Below are 13917 nucleotides of genomic sequence, written 5' to 3'. Positions count from 1 at the left end.
CACGTCTGTCCCACGTCTCAGTCAGAGTTCCCACGGCAACCGTCACTCAGGGCTCACAGGCTGCCGTGGAAATGCACGCTGTCAAGTATAGGAAGCTGAGTTCCGGCTGTTGTGGAGTCTTAACTCTTGAACATGAGTCTTCCTCCAAGGCTGCCTTGCATAATGGTTAGAACCGAGTTCTAAAGAGAGAAAACAGCATAGGGACACTAGAGTATGCCTCAGGCACCCTGGTTACAATCCAAAAGGACCCTGGGACATTCCTTTCCTCAGAGGCTTTAAATTCTTAGAGCTTTCTACCAATATTTTTCTGAGAACATACTCTCAAGCAAAGGCCCCTAAAGACACAGAGCCCTCAAAGTGGGGCTCCCCTCTTATGAGCACCTCACTGTTTACTGGAAATAAACTAGGCTGGGCCTGGGCTCAGACCTCTAATTCTAACACCTAGAAGGCTGAGACAAGAGTATGGCCACTAGTCAGGGGCCAGATTGGGTTACTCGGTGAGTTCCAGGTTTGCCTGAGCCATAGAGTGAGACATCTCAAAAAACCAAAACAAACAAAAAGTTAGGTATCATTTGAATTTCTAAATACCTAACAGTCACATGCAGTGTTTTTAAATAATTCATTTATTTTATGTTTACTGGTGTTTTGCCTGCATGTATGTCTGTGTGAGGGTGTCAGATTGGAGTTACAGACAATTGGGAGCTGTCATGTGGGTGTGGGAATTGAAGCCCAGTCCTCTGGAAGAACAGTCAACAGTCAGTGAGCTTTTTTTTTTTTTTTTGGTTCTTTTTCAAGACAGGATTTCTCTGTACCTTTGGAGCCTGTCCTGGAACTCGCTCTGTAGACCAGGTTGGTCTCAAACTCACAGAGACCTGCCTGTCTCTGCCTCCCGAGTGCTGGGATTGAAGGCATGCGCCACCAACATCCAGCATCCCATTTGTAGTTTTTTTAGATTTATTTTTATTTATATGTATCTTTGAGTATATGCAGGTATATAGCATGTGTGTATCATGTGCTTGCTGGTGTCTGTGGAAGCAAGAAAGGGTGTTGGCTACCTGAAACCTGAGTTACAGGTGGCTGTGAGCTGCCCACTATGGACTCTGAGAACCAGATCCTGACGTCCTGCAAGGGCAGCAAGTGCTCCCAGCAGCTGAGACAGCTCTCTACTCTGCAGCAGTCAGGTGTGCTGGCTCTTAGGATCAGGAGAAACCAAACGATTTAGAAAGTTCACGGAAGTAATACTTAGCAGCTTTCAGCCATACTCTGCTTGTAATAATACTTTTTAAAAATGCCTGCCTGCTCTTCTAAAGGTCCTAAGTTCAATTCCCAGCAACCACATGGTGGCTCACAACCATCCGTAATGAGATTTGGTGCCCTCTTCTGTCCTGTAGGCATACATGCAGGCAAAATACTGTACACACAATAAATAAAATAGATCTTAAAAAAACCCACAAAGATAAATATTTTAAAAAAAAAGTCCTGTGGGCTGTCAAGATGGTTTAGCCAGTACCAATACCTGCCACCAAGCTTGAATTTGACCCCCAAAACCCACATGTTATAAGGAATAAATTAACTCTGAGCATGCATACACACACGCTCCCACATAATACATGTAAAAAGTGTCCTATACAACACTATATGGCCTCCTCTGGATCCAAAATCCAAAGCTCTATAGAGAGAAGAAACTTAAAAGGAAATGGTAGGAATTAAAACCTCAACAAAGAGAGCTGGAGAGAGGACTCATGGTTAAGAGCACTCGCTGTTCTTCCAATGGACCCAGGGTCAATTCCCAGCACCCACATGGCAGCTCAAATTGTCTGTAACTCCAGTTCCAGGGGATCTGACATCCTCACACAAACACATATGCAGGCAAAATATTAATGCAAATAAAAATAAATCATTAAAAAACTCAGCAAAGACTGCTAACACAGCTGGCTCAAGCCTATACTCCCAGAGTTTGAGAAGTAGAGACAGGAATCAAACACTCTAGGTTATTCTCAGTTACAAGGGAGTTAGTTCTGGGCTAACCTGAACTACATAAAACCTCAACTAAAAAAACAAGGCAGGAATATGGTGCACAGACATACATGCAGGCAAAACACTAAGACAAAAAACCCAAAGATCTAAACAGGCAAACTGATTGTGATTACATCATAATAATCAAAGCAACAACACTTCCTAATATAGAAAGTGAAAGGATCTGACTGCATCATCTACGTTCCAGGGATATTCCAGCAGAATGCTTTTTCTCTCTTAACATTCTTTCTTTGGTGGGGGGTGTGCTGGGAAAATGAACCAGGAAACTCCAGTAGGCTAGGTGAAGAGGCAGCACACTGGATTTGAGCTATATCCCAACCCTTAAGATTGCCTCAGGAAGTCCTTGACTTTGTATTTGGAGAAATTCTTACAAGCTCCGAGGCACTGGGGTGAAAGTGAAGCTTGAAGATAGTTTGTCTGCCTCAGAAACAGAAAGCAGAATGCTGGTTGCCAAGGCAGCACAGGAAGAGGAGCAGGGCTGTTCAGACAGAGTTTCAGTTCTGCAGGAAGGAAAAATCTCAGAGATCTGGGACATCCACGTGTGCACTGTTGAGCAAACTGTTTCCTACACCCTAACCATTGTTAGGATGGCAAATCTTTTAAATGACAATTTAAAAAGAGGAAGGTTTGCCCGTCAGCCCTTACAACGTGCTTGGCATCGATAGGCCCTTACTGTTTGTGATTGAATCAAAAGCAAAGAATTAGGACGGGACTCTGGGTGCACACCTGTAATCCAGCATTACGGAGGAAGAGGCAGGTGGATTTCTGTAAGTTAAGCCAGCCAGGGTTATACAGAGAAACTGTTTTCTTGTTTGTTTGCTTGAGAGACATGTGACTAAAGACTGACTTGCACTTAAATTATAAAAATACATAAACTTAGAAAAACTTCACAAATCTAGGTGGTCACAGTTGCTCCAATCTCTAATACCAGCACCTAAGAGGCTGACACAAGAGGAACTGAAGGCCAGCCTGGTCTATACAGTGAGTCCCAGGTTAGTCTAGGTTATAGTGTATAAGCCTGTCTTTTAAAAAAAAAATCCACAAATCTTTGTAGGAACAAAATGACAAGCTGGGCAGGCAGGGCTAGCAAAGGGTCTGTCCTATCTGCCTGATTTACTGTATGCTATAAACCCCAGCTAACATATATTAACAGGCTTTAGGTCTTACCTTATAGAAATATTTAGAATCTGCTAGGGATTTTAATCCTGTTTTGCTTTTTTTTTTTTCTTTTCCCTCCCTACTAAGAATAGCTGCTACCAGCTGCAGGGCCTTACTGCCCTGAAACCCAGCTCTTTGGGAAGCTGCAAATACTCTTGACATTGTGACATCAGCATTAATGTTCCTAAGTGAAGGGAGAGAAGCACTCCACATGTTGGAGATAGACAGGCAGTCAAATGCCTCTAATCTGATAAAAAAACAAGTGCGCTATAGTGCTATCATTAGCAGCCCTCAGAAGCAGTTGGGGAAGACAAACAACTATTTTGAGAGCAGAGTCCTGGGATAACAGCATCCCGCTAGCAGTAATGAGCCCATGAGCACACGATAACTACGAGTGCAGAGATTAGACTTGGCTTTCCACCCGTGATCCTGTAGTGTCACAGCTACGTGTAACTATTTACATGAGGACTCCTCCCACCATAGTGGTGCTGGGGCATGAAATCCCTACATGCTAGGTGAGCACTCACAAGCACTCTACTTGGCACGACAGCCCCAGCCCTCTTCCCCATTCGTGAATAAACAGAGTTCCCTTCCCTAGGAACTGCCTCACTTCTGGCTTCTAGACTCAAGAAACATCATTTGCCACTTTTAACCTTGAAAGAAGATGAAAGAGGGTAAGGATAACTTGTTAATCTTTTCTTTTCTGACTTCCTCATGCACTGCAATGGGCTTTTATCACTGGCTGGCGGCTGCTACTCAGAAAGAACCTCTGCGGCTGACCTTCCCAAGCTGCTGGGGTGAACACTGCATGTGGCTTTCAGGCTATCCAGAGTGACAGTGGTAGGAGCATCTCCTTCCATTAACATACAGAACATAATACACGGACTGTTCTGTATAAAAATGACACAGTAGAATTATCATGAACTGGTCCACAGGAAAAGGGAGCATCAAGGGCTGGAGAGATGGCTCAGAGGTTAAGAGCACTGGCTGCTCTTCCAGAGGTCCTGAGTTCAATTCCCAGCAACCACATGGTGGCTCACAACCATCTGTAATGAGATCTGGCGCCCTGCTCTGGCGTACGGGCATACCTCGAGGCAGAATGTTGTATACATAATAAATAAATAAATAAATAAATAAATCTTTAAAAAAAAAAAAAAGAAAAGGGAGCATCAATAAATACCTCACAGACAGCTCCAGTATCAAAAGAACAGGAATCTGCTCTGCTCTATAGGCAGAGGAAAAAAAGGAAATGAAAGCCATTTATAAAGGCGGCTTTAAGTATGGGGATGGAGTCACACAGCTGGCTTCACAAAAGAGAACAAATATTTCAAAGGGAACAACTGACAGATTAATAGAGTACTATCCATCTGGCTGCAGGAAGAGCCACTGGGGGGAGTACTGAGAAGGCTCTGCCTTGCCTGCTGCCTCGCTGGGTGAACTGAATCGCTTCAGGAACACTGGAATACACTTGCTGGCTGGTCCTGCCAGTAAAACACTCACAAGAGCTACAGTGATGCACTGGCAAGGAAGAACAGAACACACATAGTTCCACTAGTTTGGAATTTATTCCTTGGCTTTTCCAACTGAGAACGATGGGAAGCAAGAAAGAGAATTAGGTATTTATGTATGTATGTATTATGTAGAGCAAGTAAGTATGTGTGGAGGACAGAGGTTTACAACCAGTGTCTTTTTCCAACTGCTTCTACTTTGTGTGTGCGCATGCGTGCACATGCCTCTCACTGAACTTAGAGCTCACCTATGCAACTAGACTGGTTGGCCTGCAGGCTCCAGGGATCCATCTACCTCGGTCTTCCTATGCTGGAATTACAGGCATGCCTGGCTTCTTTATGTGTATACTGGGGCTTAAGCTTAGGTTCCCAGGCTTGAGCAGGAAGCACTTCACCCAACTGAGCCATCTCCTCATCATCTTATTTTGTGCCTTTGATACAAGACTCAAAAGTCTCTGAATGAAACAGCAAGGTGGGGCATACCAGCCAGAGAGCCAGGAGCTGAAGGTCATCTTCACCTACACAGTGAATTCAGCTATATGAGCTAAATTAGGCTATATGACCCTGATTTTATGTATTTTTAATTTGTAAACAGTACTTTTATATAAAGTTATGCACTTGTTAATTATTATTCTAATACAGATCCTTATTTAAGCCAGGCAGTGGTGGTATACATTGTTAATCCCAGCACTCAGGAGGCAGAGGCAGGCAGATCTCTATGAATTTGAGGCCAGCTGGTCTACAGAGCTAGTTCTAGGATAGCCAGGGCTACACAAAGAAACCTTGTTTTGGGGAAAAAAACAAACAAGCAAGCAAACAAACAAAACCATGTCTTCCAAAAAACAAACAAAAAACCCCACTTATTTAAAAAAAAAAACAAAGAAGAAAAAGCCTCAAAACGAATGCTAGTTCAACTCCATGCCATGCTGAAGCCCCATTTGTACTTTTATATAACATAGAGCTGAATACAGGCAATAAGGGAGAAGGGAAAATCAGGCCAGACTTCAGGTAAACAAATGTATGAGGCTAACTTCAACTCAGACAATACCACAGAAAACCTGCCCAGAAATAACTGTCCAAGGGAAAGATGACTCAATCACTAAAGAAAAACTATCTCAATGAGAGCTGGTGCTTCAATGAGCACACACCTTCAGTTTTCCTGTGGTGGGAATTTACGTTCACTTCTAAGTTCTCATGTCTTATTTATTTGTTTGTTTGTTTATTTATTTATTTATTGGTTTGTTTGAGTTCTTAAGACAGGGTGGCACACAGCCCAGGCTGTCCCTGAATTCACTATGCAACTTAGGATAACCTAGGATAACCTGAACTCCTGCCTCCACCCTCCGAGTGCTGGGTCACAGGTGGGCACATCATGTTGACATTTCTGACTTTCAGAAATCAAAATAACTGGTTGAGAGCTTAAAAAGTAATATTTTATCACCCGCTGCAAGACAGTAATTCGTCAAATTTTACCTCATATTCTCTATATAATTAAACAAATCCTTCAGAAGGCACAAATGAAGAAGGTATTACTCTATTTAAAGAATCAGCAAGCAATCTTGCACTAACTCTTCTCAGCAGCCTGGTTTTACCACCCTGCTTGGAGCTCAGTCACAGGATCCCATTAGCAGACAGCACCAGGGAGGCCATTCCGCAGAGAGGACTGACTTACCTGTTCTTCCGAGAGTTGAGATATGTGATTCACAGCAGCGTAGGACTCAATTTTGGGATTAAAGTGATTGATGATGGCTCTGAAATAAAGAATTAACATTAACATGGTCCCAGATGGAAGACAACGATCATCCAGTTAATCAGGAGTGAGTGCGCCCTGGGTTAGTTTTTGTCTTGACACAAGCTACAGTTATCTGCGAAGAGGAAACTCAACTGGGAAGATGCCTCTATCAGACTGGCTTGTAGGCAAGTCTGAAGGGCATACTCTTGATTAATGATTGATGTGGGAGGGACCCTGACACTGGGGGGCAGTGCAGCCCTGGACAGGTGGTCTTTAAAACTACAGAAAGAATGATGAAGGACTGGAGACAGCTCAATGGCCAAGGGCACCTGCTGTTCTTACAAAGGACTTAGGTTCAGATCCTAGCACCCACACTGGGTAGCACACGATTGTCTCTAACTCCAGTTCCAGGGGATCTGATACCCTCCTCAGGCCTTCTAGGATACTGCATGCACTTGGCACACACAAAGAAATAAAAATTAACGTTAGGAAGAGAAGCATGCCAAGTAAGCAAGCTAAGCAGACCAGTAAGCAGAACTTCTCCATGTCTCTTCCAGTTCTTGTCCTGAGATTCCTGTCTTGTTCCTGCCCTGACTCTGCTCTGATGGGATGGCCTGCGAGAGCTCTAAGATCAAATAAACCCTTTCCTTCTCAAGTTGCTTTTGGTCACAGTGTTTATCATAGCATTAGAACAAGGGTAACCGCCCTGTTCCTAAACATGAGGTTACAATGAGAGTGTACAGGAAACTGAAATGGGAAGGATTTAACAAGTCACCGAAGCTAGGCAGAGTGATGCATACCTTTAATCCCAGTACTCAGAGGGGAGGCAGGCAGATTTCTGAGTTCACCCAGCCTGGTCTACACAGAAAAACCCTGTCTTGAAACCACTACAATCCCCCAAAAAAGTTACTGGAAAATTCAGTCAAACACTTCTGATGTGGAAATGAGCTACAGAGAAAAGCACACAAGTAAAAAAACAAGTCATGCTCAGATTCCTCGAGATGAAAAAGTACCCAGGCGCTGACTGTCCACTAGGGGGCGTGGTGTTCCAGTTAGATTGAGGTGTATGGCATGGGTACTCGGTGGAGCTGGATCAACACTAGAGGAACCGGCACTGAAAGAGCTAAGCTTTACCAAAACTGACGTTCAGTTCTCAAGCTTGCTAGTGTGTAGATCCAAACCAAAACTTAAATTCCAGGCCTTGAACCCAAAGTCAGAGCATCACTTTCCCCTAATCAATTGTGCTCATCCAAAGTCACCACATCTTATTAAATTTACCTCAAAAAAATCTCTGGGGAGCCAGGGGAAAGTGCTTGTTAAGCAAATGTGAGAATCTGAGTTCAGAGCCCCAGCACCAGCAGTAAAGCTGAGCATACTTGTGTGCTTCTGAAACCTCAGTACTGGGTGTGTGCAGAGACAGGGGGCTGGCCATCAGTCAGTGTAGTGAGAAATAATGAATTCTGGGTTCAGTGAGAGGTATTTTAAAATTAGGTTCCCATGGTTACAATAGTGACAGGAATGTCACAGGGATAATCAACTCCTTTCTGCTTGGCTCCGTGTGGCCTGCTCCACAAAAGGAAACACAGGTCCAGTACTGTAAGTCTAACCAAGAACCCAAGGCTGGAGAGCTCACAAATCCTAGGATGAACCCTACCGCTATTATTCTGAAAAATGGGTAAAATGGACTTAAGGTCAAACTGCCCTACAAATCTGTATCTCTCTACGCCCAGATTAGTATAGCTCTCAGACTTCACTAGAGAAGTGAGTGATAGAAGGTGGGCTATGCAGACAAGCACAGGGCATCAGTGTCAATGGAGAGCTCAGCCACAAATGGAACATCTATAGCACACCCCTCCAAAGGTTCAGGGACCATCGTGCAGGAGTGGAAACACTCTTAGAGCCAGAGATCAGGGAGAACGAGAGCAGCAGCATCGTCTGAACCACATCGCATAAAACCCAGCCATTCAGCTTTCCTGCATGGAATGCGAGGGGCTCATGAGTCCCCACTACAACTGAGGAGCTGGGGACAGGTGGTGGTTTCTGGAGGAGGAAGAGGGAATCTTCTTTAAGGGTGTGCTCCTGGTAAGTTGGTCGCACTCTAGTAATGGCCTCACACTCAGGAGTTTATGGGCAGTGCAAATTGTTATTAATAATTAATAATAGGTTATTAAAAAAGAAAAGAAAAATAAGATGCAAAGTTAGGGAGTATTAGGAAGTAGAAATGGATGTGGGAGGAGTCAGAGGGAAGAACTGTGTGGGGTGAATATGACTGAAATACACTGTATAAAATTCTCAAAGAATTAACAAAAATATCCAAAAAATATAAAGTGGAGAATCAACTAAGGAAAACATCTTGATGTTCACCTCTGGACTCCACATGTGCCCACGTAGGTGAGTGAACCTACACAGATGCTTAACACATTCACACAGGCCAGGCGGTGGTGGCACACGCCTTTAATCCTAGCACTCGAGGCATGTGGATCTCTGTGAGATCGAGGCCAGTCTGGTCTATGAGAGCTGGTTCCAGGACAGACTCCAAAGCTACAGAGAAACCTTGTCTCGAAAAACCAAGAAAGAGAGAGAGAGAGAGAGAGAGAGAGAGAGAGAGAATTTCTAAAGTGTAATAATAAAGAATAAAGAAATATCCTTGGGCCTGGCAGTGGTGATGCATGCCTTTAATCCCAGCGCTTGGGAGGCAGGTGGAGTTTGAGGCCAGCCTGGTCTAAAGAGTGAGTTCCAAGACAGCCAGGGCTACGAAGAGAAACCCTGTCTTGAAAAATGAGAGAGAGAGAGAGAAAGAGAGAGAGAGAGAGACAGAGAGAGAGACAGAGAGAGAGACAGATAGACCCAGTTTTCCCTGGTTTTCTTTTCTGGTCCCAGGCACTTCAGGAGTCCAAGGATCACACCACACACAACCAATCCTGAAAATGGCACAGAAATGGCATCAAGAAACCCCAGTCACAAAGACATGACTCTCTTAAGGGCATTGACCCCAAGTTCCTAAGGAACATGCATGTGCTTTGCTAATAAACACCACAAAAGGAGCTGAGGAAGATGCAGGCAAACAAGGCTAAGGAAGTGAGTGGACGTGCAGAGGCCATCAAGGCTCTGTGATCCTGAGGTGGTTAAAGCCAGGATGCCAGAGGCCCCAGCTGCAAGCTGTCATGGCTCACCCAACCTTGTGAAGCACATTTGAGGCTGCATGCTCATGAGTCACAGGCTCTTGCTAACTATAGTCCAAGGCTTTAAACCATAGCTAAGGTTCCAGCTCCAGGCCAGCCTTCAGCTCCTACTCCTGCTCCAAGTGCCCTGGCCCCTGTGAAAGCCCCACAGAACAGGCTTCTTGTACACCTACAATTGGATATATGGAGGAAAAAGCTCAGTCTTTACTGTATAGTGTTGTGGGGAACAGAGGAAGCCCTAGGTGTTTGAGGTCCTGTGAGATGTGTATCATTGACACGGGCATGGCCATGTCAAGGACCCCATGGTGAAAGACATCTTCCTTTGCTCCTGCAGGACCCAGCCATGACAAGCTCAGCAGAGTTCCCAGTCTCAGTAGTTTATCCTAAGGCAATACCTGGTTCCAAGAAAGAACACAAACTGAGACCACCCAGGCACCACCCAGGAACAGACCATCCAAAGGAAATTCCTAATGTTCCAACCATTGTAGATAGGATCACCTGCCAGCACACACCCATTGCTTTTCACGAAGACACCCCTAGACAAATGTCAGCCAATCTGGGGTCCTGAACCTTAGAAATCCCTTACCCCTACCTTTGCTATTATAAAAACCCAACCCCAACTGAGTTCGGGGCTCTCCGATCACTCCAATATGTTGGATACACAGCGAGTCAAAGAGTTTGCAAACTTATTTAAGAATAAAGGCTCTTTGCTTTTACATTCAGGACTTGGTCTCCTAATGGTTTCTGGGGGGACTCCGTGATCTGGGTATAACACTCCCTGGGTTGATTGTGTGTACAGAGATGCTCATCATAGTTCCCCCAGATATCTACAGCCTGGATAGTCCCTTAGAGACTGTTCCTACCGAAATTAGTGGAACCTAACTCCCTTGATTCAACTTGACACTGTGAATCCTGCCTCCTATGTTTATCTGCATGAAAAACCCACCTCCCTGTTCAGGTCTATGCTGTTCAGCTCTGTATAATAAATGCACTGAGGTTCCAGAGTGCTGTGCTTAGGAGACAAGCCCTGCTTACTCCCTCCCCTGTCTGCCAAAACAAGCGATCTTCCTTCCTTCCAGCCTGAGCTTTTTCCTTTTCCGTATCTCTCCAGAAGAGGCAACTTTTCCTCTCCTCTTTCCGCCTTTCTCCCTGTCTCTCTCTCTCTCTGCCTCTCTCCTTGTCCCCTTCTTCCCTCACTCGCCCCTCAAGGAACAACGCCATTTTATTACATTAGAACAACCCCACATTCTATCTGCATGAACCCCAATCTCTATGCACACTAGCAGCTTCGGTGGTGAATTTTCCCCTTCCAGTCAGCTAAAACATTTCTCTCTGAACCTGAGGAATTGACCGTTGAGCTCCTGGAAATCCCCCAGTGTTCCTAGAAATGGGGGGAATGCCCCCAACCACAGCCTTCATGGCTACAGTTGAGCCCTTCGCGGACACTCATCTCTGGTTGCTTCCCACAGATAAAAACAAGCCTGGACGGGGGTGGGGGGTGGGGTGGGGGGGTGTCCTCCCGCGCTAGCACTGCACACGGGGTCCCTCGGATTTTCCTTTCTCTTTCTTTTCTTTTGGACCACTCTCAAGTGGTCCCCGCTGTGAGAGACCGTCCAGGATGGCCTCTAGCCTCTGGCTTCCGAGTGGCCTGAACCCAGAGTCAGTCTGGCTTTATTAACACCCCGCCTATGGAGAGAAGACGTTCTGCAGGCCTTGTAGTGTTCGTTTGCTGTTTTCGCGTTTTCAGCTATGGAATATAAACCCTCAAACTATCAGTCACCCGCCTGTGAGCGCTCTGTCAGTGTCCCACCCACTCCTTCCTGCCACCACTAACAGTCCTTCTCTTCCTGCCACTGCTACCCCTGGTCACGTGGAAACTGATAATATTAGTCGGATCCATGAAGCAGCTGTTTTCAATTCCAGCCTTTGCTCCCTGCCACGGCTTGTGGTGCCGCAACATGGCGACCGGGCAGATCATGCCTCTAGTGTCTCTCTGTCTCTCTGTCTCTCTCTCTCTCTCTCTTTTGGTTTTTCGAGACAGGATTTCTCTGTAGCTTTGGTGCCTGTCCCGGAATTAGCTATGGTAGACCAGGCTGGTCTCGAACTCCCAGAGATCCGCTTGCCTCTGCCTCCCGAGTGCTGGGATTAAAGGCGTGCGCCACCACCGCCCGGCTCTAGTCTATCTTGTAATTATATTTAAAACACCTGCGGCTCAAAAACATGGCTTCTCCATACAACATGTGACCACCGTCATTTTGACTGAGGTCAAGTGACCTTACCACCATCTTAACTGAGGTCAGAAGACTTCATCACCATTTTAACTGAGAGCCAGGTCAGGTGACCAAGTTCTGCCATCTTTACTGAGGTATTCCCTGCCTGGTTCCCCAGTGCTGACTCTGTTACATGTGTGTTTTGCACAGTGGCATGCCTTTGGCAGGGCCCACCAAGAGTATCCACTTTGCCCAACTCCTGTTCACTCTGTGTGTATGTGTGCATACATGTGACTTAAATGCACCTATGTTTACTATTAAATGTTATAATTTTCTGTTCGTTGTATCTCATTCCTGACTACAAAGCAATAATTCTCATGTTTTAAATTAGTATATACTTTTTAAAATCTCTTAATCCAGCCCTGCTTTACCTATTAAGTTGAGAGCCAGTACAGTCAAGCTTGGACTCAGCTCTCCAGATAGATTCTATACAGTAGTTATAACTCATCTATACCCAGTAAATAGTCCTCAACTGCTCAGAGATCTGGAGAATTTAAATGTTTAATTATTAAAAAATAGCCGGGCGATGGTGGCGCAAGCCTTTAATCCCAGCACTCGGGAGGCAGAGGCAGGCGGATCTCTGTGAGTTCGAGACCAGCCTGGTCTACAGAGCTAGTTCCAGGACAGGCTCCAAAGCCTCAGAGAAACCCTGTCTCGAAAAACCAAAAAAAAAAAATTATTAAAAAATACTTTTCATAACAAAAAGAGACAGGTTGGCTCTTAGCAGCAGCACTCTATTTCCTCCAAAGAAAACAGAAGACAAATGGCACAAAACAATGTCCATCCGCAATTTGCTTCAACTGCCAAGTGCTGACCACTGGGCAAAACTGTCTTTCATCTAAACTGAAGATCTCCAGGCAGTGGACAGAATCACTGAAATCAACATTCTAGTTGCTCGAGTCAAGGTAGGCTTGTCTTCCTACAGACTTCTTAGCCCACAGGATCTTCTGGAGCCTGGAAGGTCCTGCACTAAAGAGCAAAAGGCAAATATGACCCTCACCAACCATGGAGGACCCTGAGGAGTAGCTCTAGGTGCCAACCAAATAAGTACTCTGTCATTTTTTAATCAATAATTCAAGTAAAATTTTATCCTTCTCCAAGATCTCTGATGCAGTTTGAGAGCTGAGGTTTTGTCATTTAAAAGGACAGCCTCACCAAACAAATTTCAATAAGCTACAAATTAACAAAATTCTCTCATATGCTTTTCATAGTCTTAAAGATATTGTAAATAACAGTCATTCTGATATAAATATGCTTTTGTTTAAAACTTATGTTTTCATAAACCCCCAAAATTCTTGTGAATTCCAGGGAGCCGAATTAAAGGATTGACCTTAAACAGGTCAAATACATCCCTCTCAATTCCCTGGTCCTAAATTTTTTCCCCCTAAACTTAACTTTGTCCTCTGTTTTGCCAATACCTTAAACAGGTGTAAGAGATACCAGATATTTCCATACCACAAACACCAGATAGGAACAAAGAGACCAGCTACCCCAGGATGTGACCAGCATCCAGATTTCTGTTTCCCCCTGAAAGACCTCTTGAGAATTGGCTGTCCCAATTCCTGTAACCTGTTGTGCCTAATCTCCCGCCTTTTTATTATAAAAAAGAGATGGGAATGTAATGGTCTGTCCTGTCGCTTTAAGAGACAAGCCCCGCCTACTCCCTCCCTATCTGCCAAGGCAAGTGGATCTTCTTTCCACTTCCAGCCTGAGCTTCTTTCTTTTCCATCTCTCTCCCGAAGAGGTATCTTCTCTTCCTCCCCATTTCTCTTTCTCTCTCGCTCTGCCTCTCTCTCCTTGTCCCCCTTCTCCCTCCCTCTCCACTTTCTCCTTCCCTTCCATAACTAAATAAATATCCAACCGCACTCTGCATGACGTGCCTATCCGCCTCTGTCTTTTACCGCTGTGGCTCCTGTGGGACCAGCTGACCCGCCAAGGTCTCTCACGGTGGCTCCTGCTGTCCCTCATAGCCCAGTGCTGGCTGATGCCCCTCGGGGAATGGCACCATTTTATTTTTACCATTGTAGTTT

At 45.0% G+C, this 13917-nt stretch overlaps 1 protein-coding gene across 2 annotated transcripts in view; it reads right to left on the bottom strand.

Moving 5' to 3' along the window:
• Armh3 (armadillo like helical domain containing 3) overlaps positions 1-13917 on the bottom strand; it is a 190141-nt gene that overhangs the window by 20938 nt on the left and 155286 nt on the right. For both annotated transcript variants that reach the window (XM_041662014.1, XM_041662015.1), the window contains one exon: positions 6376-6454. In XM_041662014.1, the coding sequence (XP_041517948.1) occupies positions 6376-6454 (79 nt within the window). The remainder of the gene's footprint in view (positions 1-6375; positions 6455-13917) is intronic.

This window comes from Microtus oregoni, unplaced genomic scaffold (genome assembly GCF_018167655.1).
Source record: "Microtus oregoni isolate MIOR12 unplaced genomic scaffold, Mior012 000012F_ref0000307, whole genome shotgun sequence".
In the NCBI taxonomy this organism is placed as follows: Eukaryota; Metazoa; Chordata; class Mammalia; order Rodentia; family Cricetidae; genus Microtus; species Microtus oregoni.
This window is presented reverse-complemented; position numbering and strand designations above follow the sequence as displayed.